Here is an 18,654-nt window from a genome sequence, read left to right as displayed (position 1 = left end):
CTTGTTTATATGTTTTATTATTTATGTTTTATATATGTTTTTTATTTATAATAATTGTATTCACATTTATTGGTATAGTTTACGTTTATTTTATATAAAATTGATATATTATTATTAATTTTATTTATATTTGCAGGCCTATGTGTTATTAAAAATTTTATTATTTATTTTTACGTTTTTTTACGTGCACATATTTCAATGTTAACATGTTAGCCTGATCTTGTGCGTGCTTTTGTATTTAATGCTGATTTTACTTGATAAATAAAACAGCCATAATTATTTATAGGCTACTGACAGTTTGTTTACATTCACTGATTTAGTATTCTATGCAAATAGGCAATATGCTGTGTGCTTTTATGTGGTGAGGAAAAAAATGCCAATGACGAATACTAGGGGGCAATGTTTCCCATTAATGAAGCACAGTAAACTATGACATCAGAAGAGTAGCCTACAGGTTGAACGGGGCGGGGTTTCAGATAAACTGGTTGGGTGTGTCGCGGTAGCTTTCTCAAGTTCTTACAGAGAGTTCACACCGTCTCACATTCCTGTCTGTCTTCCAGGCTCCACATCTCTCCATATGGATTTCTGTAACTTTTGGCTAGCTTTGCTCATTTTGGCCGTTCTCGGTAAGTTAAAAACTAAAATTAAAAAAGATAAAAATGTCACTTAGCACATTTAGACATTTATTTTTACATTTCCAAAATTAAAACGTTGTATCTAAATTTCATTTAAAGATTTTAAACAGTAGCCTACACCAGGACATAATGTGTAATGTGTAGTTTTATTTTTATCCTTAAGTGTCCTGATTGAAAACCATTCTTCTTATAGGTTGCTGTTCCGAGGGCAGTCCGCTTCTCAGCGACAAAACGAACGGCGTTATCGGTGAGTAGTGGTTTATCCATGGGGCGGTGCGTTTTTGTTATCTATTTTAAAATAATTTTGATATTTATTAATGTTGAAATGTATGGAAAAGAAGTGCTTTCAGTAATTTTGTAGTTTAGAAGTTTGCCACAATGTATTATTTATTTTAGGAATTTATTTGAGTTATTATTACTTAAAAAAAATGTCTGCCAAATCAAATTCAGTGTGGCATAACCAAGCCATTTTGTTGTCATGTGACAAGAAAACCTGTTGTTGTGTACTCACATATTCAAGGTGCAAGAATAGTATTCGAGTATATTTTCAATAGATGGTTGCACCACCATTGGTTCATTATATCCAAATATTATTTAAAAATGTAAAAAACGATTCATTAAATACTTTCTAAGAACTTAGCAAAGGTGTTTAGATTTGTCTAGATTTATCTAGATTTCTCTTTACCTCATGGACCAGGTAAACATGTGACCTTCAAGACAACAATCACCTCAACACAGGATTTTCTAACCGTAACATGGAATTTCAAAGGTCAAGGAATTGCACCAATAATCACAAGCATTCTATCATCAAACACCGAAAACATTGATGAGAAATACGCCAGCAGAATCATCTACAATAAGACGACGTGTGAGCTTCAGCTCGGGCCGCTGGTGAAGGAGGATGGAGGGGAATATACTCTCACTGTAGTCACTGTCTTGGGAAAGCAACTGTCTGGACAGATTGATCTTGAGGTTCTTGGTAAGTATTGACTATCCAGTGCAATCAAAGGTATACAGTGAGAGACTAGACACTGGGGTGGTGAAGCCTAGTGGCTGAATGTCTGAGCAGATGAATAAAGTCCCGCACAAATTTGTTAATAAAGCATTAATTGAACACTAAATGTGAACTTCACAGCAGTTCTTTAAGACAGAGTTGCACTGAATAACAAAAACGGTTAATCTCACAGCCAAGCATTGGGTTAATTTCAGATAATATGGAATTTGCATTTGGTTTTTGAGAACAATGAATGGTATGATTGAATCAGCCCTAGTGGATAGTAGTGATGACTCATTTTATGACTTGATTTAAACTTATGATTGCAGCATGATTCATTTTAAAGACATTCATTCAGTGACTTGAGATCAAGCGTTGACAGACTTTAGATCTGTCTAGGAGGCTTTCTTGATGTAAGATGTATGTTGTCAAATCTCAGGGTTGGTTATCCAAAGGTTGTTGGTTGGATCGCCCAAGAAGCAAGTCATGACCTGTCACTATTATGGCCTTGAGCAAGGCACTTAACTTCAGGTTTCTCTAAGGTTTCATTCCTTTGGAAAGTCTAAGCAAGAGCAAAGATGTTTCTGAATGGACACAATCCATGGTTTTCTTCTCTTTTCTCCAGAACCCGTAACGGACGTTAAGATTTCATCGAATGTACCTGAAGCTGTAGAGTTCAACAGCACCGTGGTTCTTACCTGCTCTGCCAAAGGCTCCTTTACATACAAGTGGATGAACGGTTCAGACCCTTTGGTGGTGGATGGCACGCATGTACAGCTAAACACAGTTGGCAATGAGCTAACTATCGCTGAAGTTCGCCGTACAGATCTGCGAGGACCCATCGTCTGCATTGCAGAGAATGCACTGGAGTCAGGGAGGAGCGCTCCCTTCAATCTCACTGTGAGCTGTACGTACCTGATCACACCCACACACGCTTAGTCTGAGACAAATACACAAATGCCTTTAAAGGAATAGTTCAGCAAAAAAGTTGTCATTGATTACTCACCCTTACATCGTTCCAAGCCCATATGATGTAATCTTTTATGTTTACGCAATACTTTTCCATGAAAAATTGCACCATAAGTGGTGCATACAACTTCTGCACTATATTACAAGCGGTTAGAAGCCATTCTATAGCATTGTGTGAGGAACAGTTCACAATTTTAGTTGTTTTTAATTGAAAATCCTCTTGTTTGTACCTAGTTTTTGTCCAGGTTACTCCGGAGTGGCATGTGAAGTAGCATGAACACAATGTACCATTTTTTGGCACGAATATGGGATAAATGTAAGGTTTAGCATAGGGGAAGATTATCAATTAAAAGCTAATTACATTTCGGTCTGTTCCGAAGGTCTTTGGCACTTTTTTGTATTATTGTGTAAATATGCCACAACTTAATTTTTTTGGCTGAACTATTTTATTAAGACAATAATAATGGAAATGTGTTACATGATGACCCTGGTTTTACAACAAAGCTGATTATGTGTCTTCACACATAAATTCACACATGTCTGCGCATACAAACACTTGCAGTAAAACTTACTAATACACTCTATGATTTGAGCAGTACTGGTGCAGATAAGTTAAAGGGGTCATATGATGCTTTTTTAAAGATCATTATTTGGTGCGCCTTCTTTCTTTGCTTGCACATTTGGGCAGCATTATGCAAATATTTCCACATAGTGAGGTAGATATGTGGGGGCATGTTAGAACGAGCCGTTTTAGGGGGGTGTGGCAGAGTCTTAACTTTGATAAAGAATATCTCTTTGGTTTTGAGACTTTAGTCTTTGCAACTTCAGGGATCTTATCTATGCACAATCAGCTTGTAACACTCCAAAGAGAAAGGAAAACTTGAAATCGCATCATATGACCCCTTTAAGGTTGTCTTTTGTTTTTACTGTCTCCAGTCTTTGTCTCTGCAGATGGTGTGCACTAGAAAGCACACATGACAGCAGAGATCAGAAGAGACTTTCTAGTTCAGACAGGTACTGCTGCAGGTGCAGGAAAAAATGCAAGCTGAGCTAAGATAAAATATGGTTGTGAATGAGCTTGTGAACAGCAGGAAGAGGATGAATGTTTTAAAATAGTGTTTGTTTGTGGATGTGTGCATTTACATTCTAAACAGGTCCAGATCAAATCTCTTTGAAGTGCATGGTTTGGTCATGAAGTAAATGCATTGCAGCAGAATCTCTTGAGTCTTAGACTATCAATGCTTTCTAAAAATATTTTTGAGTTGCAGTAAGATTCATTGGCCTAAATTTGAACTGTAACCACATCCTGATACTCAAAATACATCCTCCTCATTTAAAGATAACATTTACACTATCCTAAAAAAATGGAGGATGTGAAATGATGTAACAAGACACAACATTTGATGTTTTTTCTTCTAGTAAAAACATATATTCAAAAACTAGATTGTATTTCCTTAAAAAATGTATTGGGATTTATCTAAAATCTCTAAAACATAGCTGCCTTGCAAGTACTTTAGGAACCTTTACTTGTGCCTCTTTTTCATCAGCATTTTCTTCTTATTTTTTTCCTTTATCTAGATGGCCCAGAGAAAGTCGTCATGACACAGACTCCAACAGATTCATTTCTTAAGAAAGGCTCTAACTTAACACTCACATGCTCAGCCCAGTCTGACCCTTCCGCTCAGCTCCAGTGGATGCTTAATGGGGAGGAGATGCCTCAGAAGACCACGGCCAGCATTACCCTCACCAATGTAGATGAAACAAACAGTGGAAACTATAGCTGTGTGGCCTACAATGCGAAGACCAACCGCTACGTTCCATCGCTGGTTGCTGTGGTGTCTGTTCTGGGTAAGTCAGAAGCCTGAAGTCATGTAGAGATGCTTTGAATACAAACGGAAGTTGCATCAATTGTGCATTGTTTCTCTAGTACTACTATTACAGCAGTTTGAGTAAATGCAAATGCATACAGTCCACTATAAAAAATATGTTCCAATAAGAACCAATGAGAATGTTTTTTTATTTTTTATTCTCAAATCACATTGACAATGATAAGTTGATGATGATAAACATTTTTTTAGGAAATTACTGTTCATAATATACAGTATCTCACAGAAGTGAGTACACCCCTCACAGACTCACAACCGCATTCTGTAACCGAACTCACACCTGTAAATTTTCAGGACTCACAACCGCATTCTGTAACCAAAGTCACACCTGTAAATTTTCAGGACTCACAACCGCATTCTGTAACCGAACTCACACCTGTACATTTTCAGGACTCACAACCGCATTCTCTGAACACTCGCGCTGTGTGAACGGAACCAGACTGGAAAATTAGTTGTCTGTCACATCATACAGTGCGAGAGAGAGCCGCTCTGCCGCACAAACGCGTGTCTACCGTGTGTTACGTGTTTTCATGTGTGTTTTCGGTAACTTACAGTGATGGAGAAATGAGCTGCGTGTCATCTGAACGTTTTAGATCCCGTCAGTTTTCCACCGTAGCCTCCGCTCCCGTCAGTTTTGTGTTCTGCGCGCGATTCAAATGGTCCGCTCTCTGCCAAAATTTAAAAGCTGCTGTTGGTTAATGAAGATTTGATGAAAGAACTCGCGGCTCGATTGGACTCTTGTCGTGTCAGAAAGTGATGCGACTTTCAGTTTTATGGACGTCGCCATCTTTGATTTTACTTTGGTCACTGTCACTATGGTTACTAGTAAGGAATACGGGCTTGACTCCCGTTGCACGTTCATACAGACAGTATTCTAAACACAACTGTAAGCTGCTGTGTGCTGTGTGAATTTCGAGACTCACACCTGTAAAGAAAATGCAGTTGTCAATCCCAAAAACTGACAGTGTGAACGTAGCCTTACTAACTCTCATTGCTATTTCGCTAATTTGTGGCCAACCAAGTGGCTATGAGACACATTGGGAGGTTCAGTTACAAAAACAGTACATTATGTCCTTTTACATAATTTGTAGTTGAATTTACATCGTTTTAATCCATATTTATATAAAATATCACTTTATTTATTCTCTAAAGAACAATCTAGTGAAAAATAGTTCTTGTTAAGAGGCTGCGTAGAACCACCATCGTTTTTAAGAGTGTAAGTTAGCAAATACATCCGTTGAAATCTTTTGATTAGCAATGGGGCAGAACAGAGATAGAGATGCTTTACCACGGTGGCTTCATTGCCAAGAAGCGAGATAAGAATTAAAAAAATTGAAGTACTCTGGAAGAGGAACAAGTATATTTGCCTTGAAAGGACAATGGAAACTAAACTGAAATGAGATTTGAGATCTCTGTTAAATGATGAAGAGTTAGTTTACTTTGAAATGGAAATTCTTATTCATTAAGTACTCGTGTCATTCCAGTCCCGCATGACTTTCTTCCTTGGAACACAAAAGTTGAATTGCTGCTGGTTGCACTTCTCCAATGCAATTACAACAAGTGGGAACTGAGGCTTTGAAACTTCAAAAAGGACGCAAAGACAGCATAAAAATAATACTCATAATGCACTATATTCCAAATCTTCCGAAATCCTACGATAACTTTAAATGAGGAACAGACAGAAATTTAAGCTGAGACTTAATCTTGACATCTTCCTTAGCTCTTCTTAATATGTCCAATAGTCCTTTTCAATTTATTAATCAATCAAGATCAAGATGCATTTTCATCATTTGAAAAGCTTGAAAGCTTCAGAACCCCATTAATTGTAATTGCATGTTAAAAAAAAAAAAATCAGCTGGTTGCTCTTCAGAATTTGTGCTTTGATGTTACACTGAAAAAAAGAAAGTCATACAAGGTTGGAATGACGTTGACAGAATTTTCGTTTGTGGGTGAACTATACTTTTTAATATCACCAAGCAATGGCTTTTTGTCTGTCTATTTGTCATTATTCAAAATGGCTTCCTGGCTTACAAGTGCTTTTAAAAGATGAACCTGTTCGTCTGCTTTACTCTGAGGTCTGCCTCGGCTCACATTAGTGGGTGGAAGTTTCAGGAATGTTCTGCTTTCTTTGATTGAAAGCAGATTGATTTTACACGGCTTCTGAACCTGTGGTCTCAGGCTCTGTGGCTTTTGTAAAGAACTGTGTCTTCCCCTGAGGTGTTTCCACATGTGTGAAACCCACACTCTAAAGAAAGCAGAATACAAACTGTCTGACGTCACATACGTTTTGGGCAGGTACCGCTTGGCTAAGGTTTCACTTGCAGAATACTGGAGTGATCTGTCAGGGCAGGGTTCATCTTAAAGTTGTAACCATAATGCGTTTTTGTGTCAGTGATTTTGTATAAAATTTTAATGCAAACCGTTCATGCAAAACAGATTTCATGAGATCTAATATGAAGAACTCTCTTGGGTTACAAATGCATGTCTCGAAAGTTTTCTAGATGAATTAAGAGAGTTCATTTGCAGCTGTTTCATGCGTCTTACCCGAAACTAAAAACACAGGCGGTGAGGAGGAAGACAATGTGTGCTGAACGGTAGAGTTGCAGGTATTTGGTCAATGCAATGTGTCTGAATCAGACTGGTATATTCCACAGTAATGATGTCTGAACAAACAAGAAAATAGTGCCAGAAAAAAAAAAAGGCAATGGTCAAAAAGTACTGTAAATGTGTGGTGAATGAAGCTGTTGAGAGGTTATCTCATAGGGTGACCAGATGTCCTGTTTTTCCTAGGCATGTCCTGGCCGGATGTCCAAATTGCCTAAAATGTCCGGGTTTGGCTTTGTTTTCTATTTGATGTGCTCTCTAAAGTCTTTATACATTATGTGTACATGTATTTGCATTGCTTTGACTGTTCTCTGTAGATCCCGCCTTCTCATATGCCCCGCTATTGGTCAAACTACTTGTCAGTCATTAACTTCAGCAGGTATGAAAAGAATGGGAAAACAAAGGTAATTTAGAAATCCCGGCCAGGATTGTCTTAGCATCTTTTTCTAGGCAAGAATCACCCACTTAGACAGAAAGTTACCAATCTGAGTTTAATCTGTTTTTATGTGCTGTTTACATTACCATTCTAAAGTTTGCGGTCAGTATGATTTTTGTTTCTTTTTTGAAAGAAGTTGATACTTTTATTCAGCATGAAATGTATCAAAAGTGACAAAAAAAGATTGTTTCAAAAAAAATGCTGTTCTTTTGAACTTTCTATTCATCGACAGATCAAAAAAAAAAAGGTTTTCACAAAAATATGAAGCAGCACAACTGTTTTCGACATATACGGGCTTGACTCCCGTTGCACGTTCATACAGACAGTATTCTAAACACAACTGTAAGCTGCTGTGTGAACGGGACATTTCGAGACTCACACCTGTAAAGAAAATGCAGTTGTCAATCCCAAAAACTGACAGTGTGAACGTAGCCTTACTAACTCTCATTGCTATTTCGCTAATTTGTGGCCAACCAAGTGGCTATGAGACACATTGGGAGGTTCAGTTACAAAAACAGTACATTATGTCCTTTTACATAATTTGTAGTTGAATTTACATCGTTTTAATCCATATTTATATAAAATATCACTTTATTTATTCTCTAAAGAACAATCTAGTGAAAAATAGTTCTTGTTAAGAGGCTGCGTAGAACCACCATCGTTTTTAAGAGTGTAAGTTAGCAAATACATCCGTTGAAATCTTTTGATTAGCAATGGGGCAGAACAGAGATAGAGATGCTTTACCACGGTGGCTTCATTGCCAAGAAGTGAGATAAGAATTAAAAAAATTGAAGTACTCTGGAAGAGGAACAAGTATATTTGCCTTGAAAGGACAATGGAAACTAAACTGAAATGAGATTTGAGATCTCTGTTAAATGATGAAGAGTTAGTTTACTTTGAAATGGAAATTCTTATTCATTAAGTACTCGTGTCATTCCAGTCCCGCATGACTTTCTTCCTTGGAACACAAAAGTTGAATTGCTGCTGGTTGCACTTCTCCAATGCAATTACAACAAGTGGGAACTGAGGCTTTGAAACTTCAAAAAGGACGCAAAGACAGCATAAAAATAATACTCATAATGCACTATATTCCAAATCTTCCGAAATCCTACGATAACTTTAAATGAGGAACAGACAGAAATTTAAGCTGAGACTTAATCTTGACATCTTCCTTAGCTCTTCTTAATATGTCCAATAGTCCTTTTCAATTTATTAATCAATCAAGATCAAGATGCATTTTCATCATTTGAAAAGCTTGAAAGCTTCAGAACCCCATTAATTGTAATTGCATGTTAAAAAAAAAAAAATCAGCTGGTTGCTCTTCAGAATTTGTGCTTTGATGTTACACTGAAAAAAAGAAAGTCATACAAGGTTGGAATGACGTTGACAGAATTTTCGTTTGTGGGTGAACTATACTTTTTAATATCACCAAGCAATGGCTTTTTGTCTGTCTATTTGTCATTATTCAAAATGGCTTCCTGGCTTACAAGTGCTTTTAAAAGATGAACCTGTTCGTCTGCTTTACTCTGAGGTCTGCCTCGGCTCACATTAGTGGGTGGAAGTTTCAGGAATGTTCTGCTTTCTTTGATTGAAAGCAGATTGATTTTACACGGCTTCTGAACCTGTGGTCTCAGGCTCTGTGGCTTTTGTAAAGAACTGTGTCTTCCCCTGAGGTGTTTCCACATGTGTGAAACCCACACTCTAAAGAAAGCAGAATACAAACTGTCTGACGTCACATACGTTTTGGGCAGGTACCGCTTGGCTAAGGTTTCACTTGCAGAATACTGGAGTGATCTGTCAGGGCAGGGTTCATCTTAAAGTTGTAACCATAATGCGTTTTTGTGTCAGTGATTTTGTATAAAATTTTAATGCAAACCGTTCATGCAAAACAGATTTCATGAGATCTAATATGAAGAACTCTCTTGGGTTACAAATGCATGTCTCGAAAGTTTTCTAGATGAATTAAGAGAGTTCATTTGCAGCTGTTTCATGCGTCTTACCCGAAACTAAAAACACAGGCGGTGAGGAGGAAGACAATGTGTGCTGAACGGTAGAGTTGCAGGTATTTGGTCAATGCAATGTGTCTGAATCAGACTGGTATATTCCACAGTAATGATGTCTGAACAAACAAGAAAATAGTGCCAGAAAAAAAAGAAGGCAATGGTCAAAAAGTACTGTAAATGTGTGGTGAATGAAGCTGTTGAGAGGTTATCTCATAGGGTGACCAGATGTCCTGTTTTTCCTAGGCATGTCCTGGCCGGATGTCCAAATTGCCTAAAATGTCCGGGTTTGGCTTTGTTTTCTATTTGATGTGCTCTCTAAAGTCTTTATACATTATGTGTACATGTATTTGCATTGCTTTGACTGTTCTCTGTAGATCCCGCCTTCTCATATGCCCCGCTATTGGTCAAACTACTTGTCAGTCATTAACTTCAGCAGGTATGAAAAGAATGGGAAAACAAAGGTAATTTAGAAATCCCGGCCAGGATTGTCTTAGCATCTTTTTCTAGGCAAGAATCACCCACTTAGACAGAAAGTTACCAATCTGAGTTTAATCTGTTTTTATGTGCTGTTTACATTACCATTCTAAAGTTTGCGGTCAGTATGATTTTTGTTTCTTTTTTGAAAGAAGTTGATACTTTTATTCAGCATGAAATGTATCAAAAGTGACAAAAAAAGATTGTTTCAAAAAAAATGCTGTTCTTTTGAACTTTCTATTCATCGACAGATCAAAAAAAAAAAGGTTTTCACAAAAATATGAAGCAGCACAACTGTTTTCGACATTGATAATAATCAGAAATGTTTCTTGAGCGGCGAATCAGCATATCAGAATGATTTCTGAAGGATCATGTGACGCTGAAGACTGGAGTAATGATGCTGAAAATTCAGCTTTGCATCACAGGAATAAATTACATTTTAAAATATATTCAAAGAGCAAACTGTTGTTTTAAATTGTAATAATATTTCACAATATTACTATTTATACTGCATTTTAAATTAAATAAATGCAGCTTTGTTGAGCGAAAGAACTTTTCAAACTTTATTCTCTCCTGCTAACTGACATTATGTCTGTCGTTGAGGGTCCATAATCTGAAAGCATCACTTATTTTTTTGTCTTCTCATCTATTCTGTTTTGCTAGAGGCCTTATCTGGAACAAATATCTCCATCTCCCGATCACTTCTCATCGCTGGCAACAGCACGGTCAACATCACCTGCTCGGCAGCCACTGGAAAAGCCGAAAGCGTGGAATGGCTGAAGGACAGCAAACCTCTGACTCCTGGTGACCGTGTCATTCTCTCAGCCGACAAGAAAACTCTGACCATCGTTAAAGTTGTTAGAGAGGATGCGGGCGACTACACGTGCCAGCTGAAGAACAAAGTCAACAAAGACGAAAGCACCTATAAGATGGTGATCAACTGTAAGTATCCAAGAGAGGATAGTTTCATTGTAATACTGTTTATGTGATCTGCTCTTCACTATGATCGTTCATACAGTAAATCTATTCGTACATGAATTGTTGTGTTGAATTGAATGCAACAATTAACATAGGGGCTTTACATAATAATTGTTCACCTTCACTGTGACTCAACCAGACGTGATTTTTAAAAGGTTTAAATTTATATATTTTATTGTATACATTATTTATATATTGTAATTAATATATATTTAATTTTATTAATACATTTTTTATTTATTAAAAATGTATTATGTATTATACATTTTACATTCAATTAATAATTTATTTTAATTTTAGATATTTATTATTACACGATTACAAGATTCACGATTAATTCATATAATATCTATTTTTTTCCCATTGTATCACTGAAATCTCATTGATCATAAATCCACCTGTTATATATGCATTGCTGAAAATTAAACATTCTGATTGGCTGAGATTTCATCACTTTGGGCAGTGTTCCACTTTGGAGGACAGAGACATGTGTGGTGGCTGCTTAGGACATGGTGATTCCTGTATCACTTCTCTTTTGTTGTCTTGTCTAAACATTTAGCCTATCATGTTTGCCAAATGGTGGTGGTTTCCTTTCTGCTTGTGTTGCTACCGACTGTTTGTTTGCATTACTCTGATGTAAATGTGACCTCCTTAACTAAGCCAATCTCTCTGATGTCCCACAGATGGTCCAGTGAACGTGAAGGTTGATGGGAAGAGAGAGGTGAAGTTTGAAGAACTTGTCAAATTAACCTGCTCTGCAGAGTCTGTTCCTCCGAGTACATACTCATGGAAACTCAACGGTACAGCGATGAACTTCAGCCATGCAGTCATTACAATTGAGAAGGCCATGGTCACGGACAGTGGCCTGTACATCTGCGAGGCATTCAACCCCAACACGAGAATGATGAACTCAGCGACTCACAAACTTGCAGTCACAGGTAAATGTGGCAGTTCAAGGATTCATTCCCATTCTCAGCTCACAAAACCTAAAATCCACATCTTGGCATTTTAAGATTATCGGTATAGGCCATTATGCCGATTAATGCCAATTTTGAGTTGTAATTCAAATACTGTCAAATTAAATACTGATATATTGGCAAGACTGATTTATTAAATAATAAGTTAATATTTATGTTTCACGTTAATTTACATTATATTATAATAATTTGATTATATGATATTATAAATTGTTAATGTAATATTATTCTAATATTATATAAGTAATATTTTCCAGTGTTTAGGGATTTTTACATTATTGGCATAAGCCGCTAAGTGTGTCTACTGATTAATGCCAATTTTGGGAGGTAATTCATATCTAGAGTTAGACCGATATATTGTCAGCCAAACCGATTAATTGTCTATTTTGACAATATTAGTTTATAATGTGCCAGATTAACAGATTAATGCAAAAGTCTGATTATTTCAATGCCAAAATGAACCGTTTTATTTAGAGTGAATATTAAGTAAAATGTTCATTTAATTTCAATAATTTTTTCATTTGCTACTAAATAAAATAACAAGGGCATTAAATCAGTGATCAAACATCCTGCTTTCTGGCCAAATTAAAAACTCATCAGCCATTCATATTAGCTACTTTACATTATTTGTGACCCTGGACCACAAAACCAGTCATAAGGGTCAATTTTTCGAAATTTAGATGTATATATCCTCTGAAAGCTGAATAAATAAGCTTTCCATTGATGTATGGTTTGTTAGGATAGGACAATATTTGGCTGAGATACAACTATTTGAAAATCTGGAATCTGAGGGTGCAAAAAAATCGAAATATTGAGAAAATCGCCTTTAAAGTTGTCCAGATGAAGTTCTTAGCAATGCATATTACTAATCAAAAATTAAGTTTTGATGTATTTACGGTAGGAAATGTACAAAATATCTTCATGGAACATGATCTTTACTTAATGTCCTAATGATTTTTGGCATAAAAGAAAAGTCAATAATTTTGACCCATACAATGTGTTTTTGGCTATTGCTACAAATATACCCCAGCGACTTAAGACTGGTTTTGTGCTCCAGGGTCACATATAATATAAGTCAAATTGTACAGTTATGTAAAATAATAATAATAAAGTGATATTTTTATTGATTTAATTCTTTTAATTTTTTAATTATTAATAATAAAAAATAAAAACTGCAATTAGATATGTTTTCTAACTGTTTTTTAATGAAATAATGCACATACAGTTACATGGCTGGTAAAACATATTGATGGCAGGTTAATTTTCTCAAGTCATGTGCCAAACCATTGGCAGGTGTAGCTGACTGTTAGTTTTAGGCCCTAAATGTATGTTTATATACAGAATGTGGTTTTCATTTGTGTTTGTAGTGTGTGTGTGTGTGTGTGTGTGTGTGTCTGTGTGTGTGTGTGTGTGTTTGGTCTATAATAATATAAACTCCTCCTGTTTTGCAGAGGTCGGTGCGGTAGATGAGGGCCTATCTGGTGGAGCGATTGCTGGGATTGTAATTGGTGTGCTTGTGGCCGTGGTCATCCTTGCTTGTATTATAAAGCGCAAGAAAAAATCAAGCTCAGAGTAAGTCTAAAATTCATGCCTCTTCCCTCTCGTCACATTCAGCAAATCCAGTGCATATAAATATAGGTTTGATTTGAAATGATTTTGAATGGTAATCAAAAATTAAGCTTTAAAAGCTGTCAGTCAGCTTGTAGATCTTTGCTCTCTATGTCACCCCTGTCCCATTCTTCTCATTTTTTGCATCCTCAGATGTTTAAACCTAATCATTAGGCAATGACAGTTCTGGATTGTACATGCAAATGACTTCACCACTTAACATTCTGACCTCACAGGATACGGGGGTGGTTTCAGTAACATGATACATGACTATGTCAATCAGCAAACCTTCAGACAGCCCTCATGTGTTGTAAGATATAGTTGTCAGAGAGGATAAGACGCGTTCTACCACTTCCTGATTCCATTCCATTCACTTTGATTTGCCAAAGGGGCAGTTTAAAACAAAATTAAGTCAGTTATTCAGGAAACACTGGATTATTGTTCTTTCGTAACTCCAGTCTTTTATAGTGTTGTCAGTGTGACGATACAGCGCTAATAATGTGGCAATATTGTTCAGTCTTGTCTGTGGTATGTAAGAATTTTGTTTAGAATTTTTGTTTTACTCACCAAGGACGCATTTATTAGATGAAAAATACAGTAAAAACAGCAAAATTGTGAAATATTATTGCAATTTAAAATAGCAGTTTTCTATTTGAATATATTTTAAAATGTAATGTATTCCTGTGATACAAAGCTGAATTTTCAGCATCATTACTCCAGTCTTCAATGTCGCACAATCTTTCAGAAATCATTTTAATATGCTAATTTGCTGCATAAGAAAAAATTCTTTACCATGATAAATTTTTTTCAGGGTTCTGATGAATAGAAAGTTCAAAAGAACAGCATTTCTAAAAATATAAGTCTTTTGTAACATTATAAATATTTTTAAAGTTACTTTTGATCAATTTAATGCATCCTTGCTGAATAAATGTAATCATTTATTTCCCCCCAAAAAAATTTACTGACCCAATCTTTTAAACTGTAGTAAGTGCTGTTATTGGAAAAGTTCATTTGAAAATGAAAAATCTCTATTTATTCAGTCATGTTGTTCCAAAACCTGTTTCAAACCCAAACAGGAAACAACAAAAAGTAGTTGATTTGTATGACTCACACACTATATTCCATACCTGAAATTTCTTATATGTTTGATCTTTTGTGTTCCGCAACATCATATTCGGAATGTTTGGATTAACACTGGAATTTTCATTTTGGGGTTTACTATTCCTTTTTGGGCCGTTGCTAAGGACATGTTTATTCCCTTTATGTTCTTAAAATCAATGGCTGTCTCTTCCCTTCTTCAAACTTTTTACCACCAAATACTCAAAGTGGTGAGGTCTGTTTGCCAAGAATTCCACACCCAGTCCTTCTACGCTTGACTCTGAACGCAGACGGCAGCATGCATTTATATCTTGCGCTAAAAGATAAAGAAACTAGAGGACAATGTTTTTTAAATTTAGTCTGGAAAAAGTTTGACATTGATTTTATCAGATATATGATAGTACACGGAAAAGTCTGTCTTGTTTAGACAAACGTCTAATCGCTACAAGAAGAGCTTTAATACTGATAATTTCATAGAAGGCTCAATGGATTTTGATTGCATATGTAGGCAAATGGAAAGACAGGAAATACTGGAAATGCAAAACTAAGCTTTGAGGGATATCATATGTAAATGCAACTGATTTGACTAACAGAGAGATGTTTATTTGATAAGAAACTAGCATGACTCACACAGTTGCCTGCACACTCACAGAAATATAAACACACACACACACACACACACACACACACACACACACACACACACACACTGCATGCAAATCCGCCCAGGTATAGGTGTCTCACATTAGTGACCTCATTTATCGTCCATAGTACATTGCATTTCTTTGTCAATTTTTAGATAAGCTTGAATTTTTGAAATGCAAATTTTGTATAAAGATCTAAAGAGTTTCACTAAGCTAAATGTATCAGATCATTAACTGGAAGTTGCAATTCGAGTTTTTCATCAATGACAAATGCATCCTGGGAGGGAGCGAAGCCCAACTCCCCTTCATTTATTTTCTGATGTCTGTCATAGATAACGTTCGGAAATCATTATAAAAATAATGATGAAATGACGTAATTACCTACAGTTATCTGCTATATTATTATCTTTTAATCCAAATCTCTAGTGTATCTGGAAAGAATCAGAAGCAGAATTAAAAGCAGATCATTTAGGAATGTCAGTCATGTACACACACGTCTGTCTCTGTCTCAGTGTCTTACCCTTGTTAGCATTTCTGCAGCGGTTTCAGCCTTGCACAACTGTCTGTCTTGTTGCTTGCTTATTTCATTTGGTTATCTGTCGTGCATGTCAATTAAGTCTCACAAACGCTATGAGCGTTTGACCTATTTGCACAAATTTGTCAAATATTTTTTGTCACTGGAACAGAAATGTATTTTGCTGGAATATATGGTTCAAAATGGGCGGACAAATGTACTGTTCAAAAGTGTGGAGTTAGTAAGATTTGTTTTGTTTTTTTCACTTTTATTCAGCAAAGATGCTTTAAATTGATCAAAAGTGACAGTAAAGACATTTATAATCTTTACAAGAGATTTCTATTTCTAATAAATGCTATTCTTTGAAACTTTCTTTTCAAAGAACAGAAAAAATCCATCTCGATTTCTACTATAATGGCTGCTGAAAATTCAGCTTTTCCATCACAGGAATAAATTGCATTTTAAAACGTACTGAAATAGAACACTCTTATTTTAAATTGTAATAATATCTCACAATATTACTGTTTTTACTGAATTTTTGATCAAATAAATGAATCTTTGGTGAGCATAAGAGACTGTTATTCAAAAACATTAAAAACAAAAATCTTACCAACCCCAACATTTTTGAATGGTAGTGTAGTTCTATTCCATTGAATACTGAAATGAATCAATAAAAATAGTTAAAGCTAATTAAAAATAGACTTGTACCCAAAGTTTGTGTGTATGTATCTTTATGCTTTTTGGCATATCAAAATGTTAGCTTAATAGTAAGTGGAGTCTTCAGTCACTTATGGATTTTAGTTATGCAGAGCCATTGTTTCTGTGTGGTGACTACACCCCATTCTTTCATAACTTTGATAGTTTATTTCATTATTCTTCCATGTATGCAATAATATAATCTGTTCATCATGTAATTACTTCCTTCTATCGATAACTTGATTTTTCCCTTTTTTTCTTTAGCATTACATCTCCATATTAAAGCGAGACCTGGTGGTGAAGTTACCCGGTAAGTGCATAGCATCTTTTGTTTCGGTACAGCAGACTAACATTATTTATTTAGCTTAATTTATTGTTGTTTTCTATGCAATGACTTCAGGCTGTTGACTTTCCTGTAACCTGCATGATGCTTCCGGGCTTTCAAAAGACTTCCTTATCGCATATCAGTATCGGTTTTGGCAGCACGTGTTGATTAAGTGCCTGACTTCACTCTGTACACTTTCGCAAAGATATGCTTGAAAAGACAGGAGGACTAACAGAGGAGTGGCTCTGCTGTCGCAAGAAAACTTGTTTTCATGTCTGTTTGTTGGGTGTGGGAAGCTTTCTGCAATGGAAGCCTGTTTTACTCTCAGCATTGTTATTTTAATGGCAAATGGGGAATATATGTGTCGTTCGAATGTGCCGTCGATGTGCTGAACGTATTCTTAGTCTGTCAACATTTGTTTGCACTCAACCAGATATGTACATCTCTTCCCCAGAGCATATCTTCAAGACCAACCCTTCAGCCATTTATCAGTCTTTTTTTATCTGCAAAAGCCTTCTATCAAGGCAACTGGAAAAACTGCCCTCACAAGTGACTTAAACCTGAAGGTTTGGCCCTTTCAGGAGCGCGACGTGTTTTTAAATGCCCATTGTTTTTCTGTTATACCCTGTGCAAACGTACCCCATGTCTTAAGGACACGATAGAGGTCAACGGCGAGACTGTTTACCTTTACCTGTGCCTCTTCCTTCCCTTGGCTGAAGTGGACAGCTTCCTTTGTTCCTCAAGAAACATAATACAGCCTCCATCACCCTCTCAATCCTTCACCTGACCCTAAGCAGACAGCTCGGTCGTCCTGGCTTGACGTCTCAGAGGTCAGTTTGAAAGAGCTCTGTTTTGGGTAACGAAATCCAGCCTGAAATGCACTGAAGGGTGACGAGACCGTCACGTGTTCGAGATCTCAACGCACCCACAAGGCACTGAAACATCGAGATTTTAAGACCTGTTCAGCATGCTCGGAAGTCCCAAGGCAATGAAGATAACGTTTGGCCAGCTTAACTCGAAGCCGAAGGCATTGTTGAGTTGTCGATGGAAGGTCATTCGTGGCAAAGCATGCCTTGGAGATCAGATGCAGGCTTGAAGCTTCTTACACCTTTGCCATGTTTTGCTACACTTTTTTTAACCCCTCGTCTCTTCCCGTGTCTCTTAGTGAGTCATACACATTGTATTTTAAGAGTAAGGCAAGCTCCAACATGCTTGAACTGAGAAGCGAGAAGAAAAAAATGCATTTCTGCGGACAACGACATACCACAGTTTTGCAGCGAAATTGCTACTCTGTCCTTGGGGGTCCCCAAAACGATTCGTCCTGCTGTAAATCAGGATTCCAATGGATTCGTGTTCTAAAACAGGCCTGTTTTCAAAATCACCTTGAGTTGACACAAACATATCTGAAGTTTAAAACTCTAAAGTATTTGTGTTATACGTTTAAATTGATTATTGTGTTCCAGTATGTGAGAAAATGTTTTTTTTTTCTTCTTATCAACAGATATCCATTCCTGATTCTTTCCTTTATTTGTTTAATTTTTTTCTTCAATCAGAGCAGTGATCTTGAAGATCTTGTAGTGATCTGTTTGATGTTGCTTAGATCTCTCTAGATAGAGATGCATCTGTAAAAAAAATCTGAGCATGTCTTCATATGTTTGTTTGTATACAGGGGCGAAGCAGCCATTATCCCCGGTATCTCCCATTCATTTTTAGAGATTTTAAAGTTTATCCCTTCACTTTTTGGAAAAAAAATTTTAAGTTACGGCCACAAAAATAAAAATATTGCTCTCTCTGCTCTCATATGGCATATGTA

General features: G+C 36.4%; 1 protein-coding gene across 1 annotated transcript; it reads left to right on the top strand.

The window, feature by feature from the left end:
- The first annotated feature begins 527 nt into the window (after window positions 1-527).
- LOC107666342 (carcinoembryonic antigen-related cell adhesion molecule 8-like) lies at window positions 528-18,642 on the top strand. Its single transcript, XM_016457601.1, has 10 exons — window positions 528-626; window positions 829-882; window positions 1,333-1,614; window positions 2,255-2,536; window positions 4,177-4,446; window positions 10,665-10,943; window positions 11,663-11,917; window positions 13,408-13,528; window positions 16,781-16,826; window positions 17,296-18,642. The coding sequence occupies exons 1-9, from the start codon at window positions 578-580 to the stop codon at window positions 16,797-16,799; spliced, it is 1,611 nt and encodes a 536-aa protein (XP_016313087.1). The 5' UTR covers window positions 528-577; the 3' UTR covers window positions 16,800-16,826; window positions 17,296-18,642.
- The last annotated feature ends 12 nt before the right edge of the window (window positions 18,643-18,654 follow it).

Source organism: Sinocyclocheilus anshuiensis, unplaced genomic scaffold, assembly GCF_001515605.1.
Source record: "Sinocyclocheilus anshuiensis isolate Anshui unplaced genomic scaffold, SAMN03320099.WGS_v1.1 scaffold868, whole genome shotgun sequence".
NCBI lineage: Eukaryota > Metazoa > Chordata > Actinopteri > Cypriniformes > Cyprinidae > Sinocyclocheilus > Sinocyclocheilus anshuiensis.
Note: the sequence above shows the minus strand (reverse complement) of the source record. Positions and strands in the feature narration are given on the sequence as shown.

Bases quoted from the DNA above. Each gene is read 5' to 3' on its own strand.
- LOC107666342 (XM_016457601.1), top strand. From the start codon at position 578: ATGGATTTCTGTAACTTTTGGCTAGCTTTGCTCATTTTGGCCGTTCTC. The intron at 627-828 runs GTAAGTTAAAAA...TTCTTCTTATAG, and splicing joins GCTCATTTTGGCCGTTCTCG to GTTGCTGTTCCGAGGGCAGT. The intron at 883-1,332 runs GTGAGTAGTGGT...CTCATGGACCAG, and splicing joins CAAAACGAACGGCGTTATCG to GTAAACATGTGACCTTCAAG.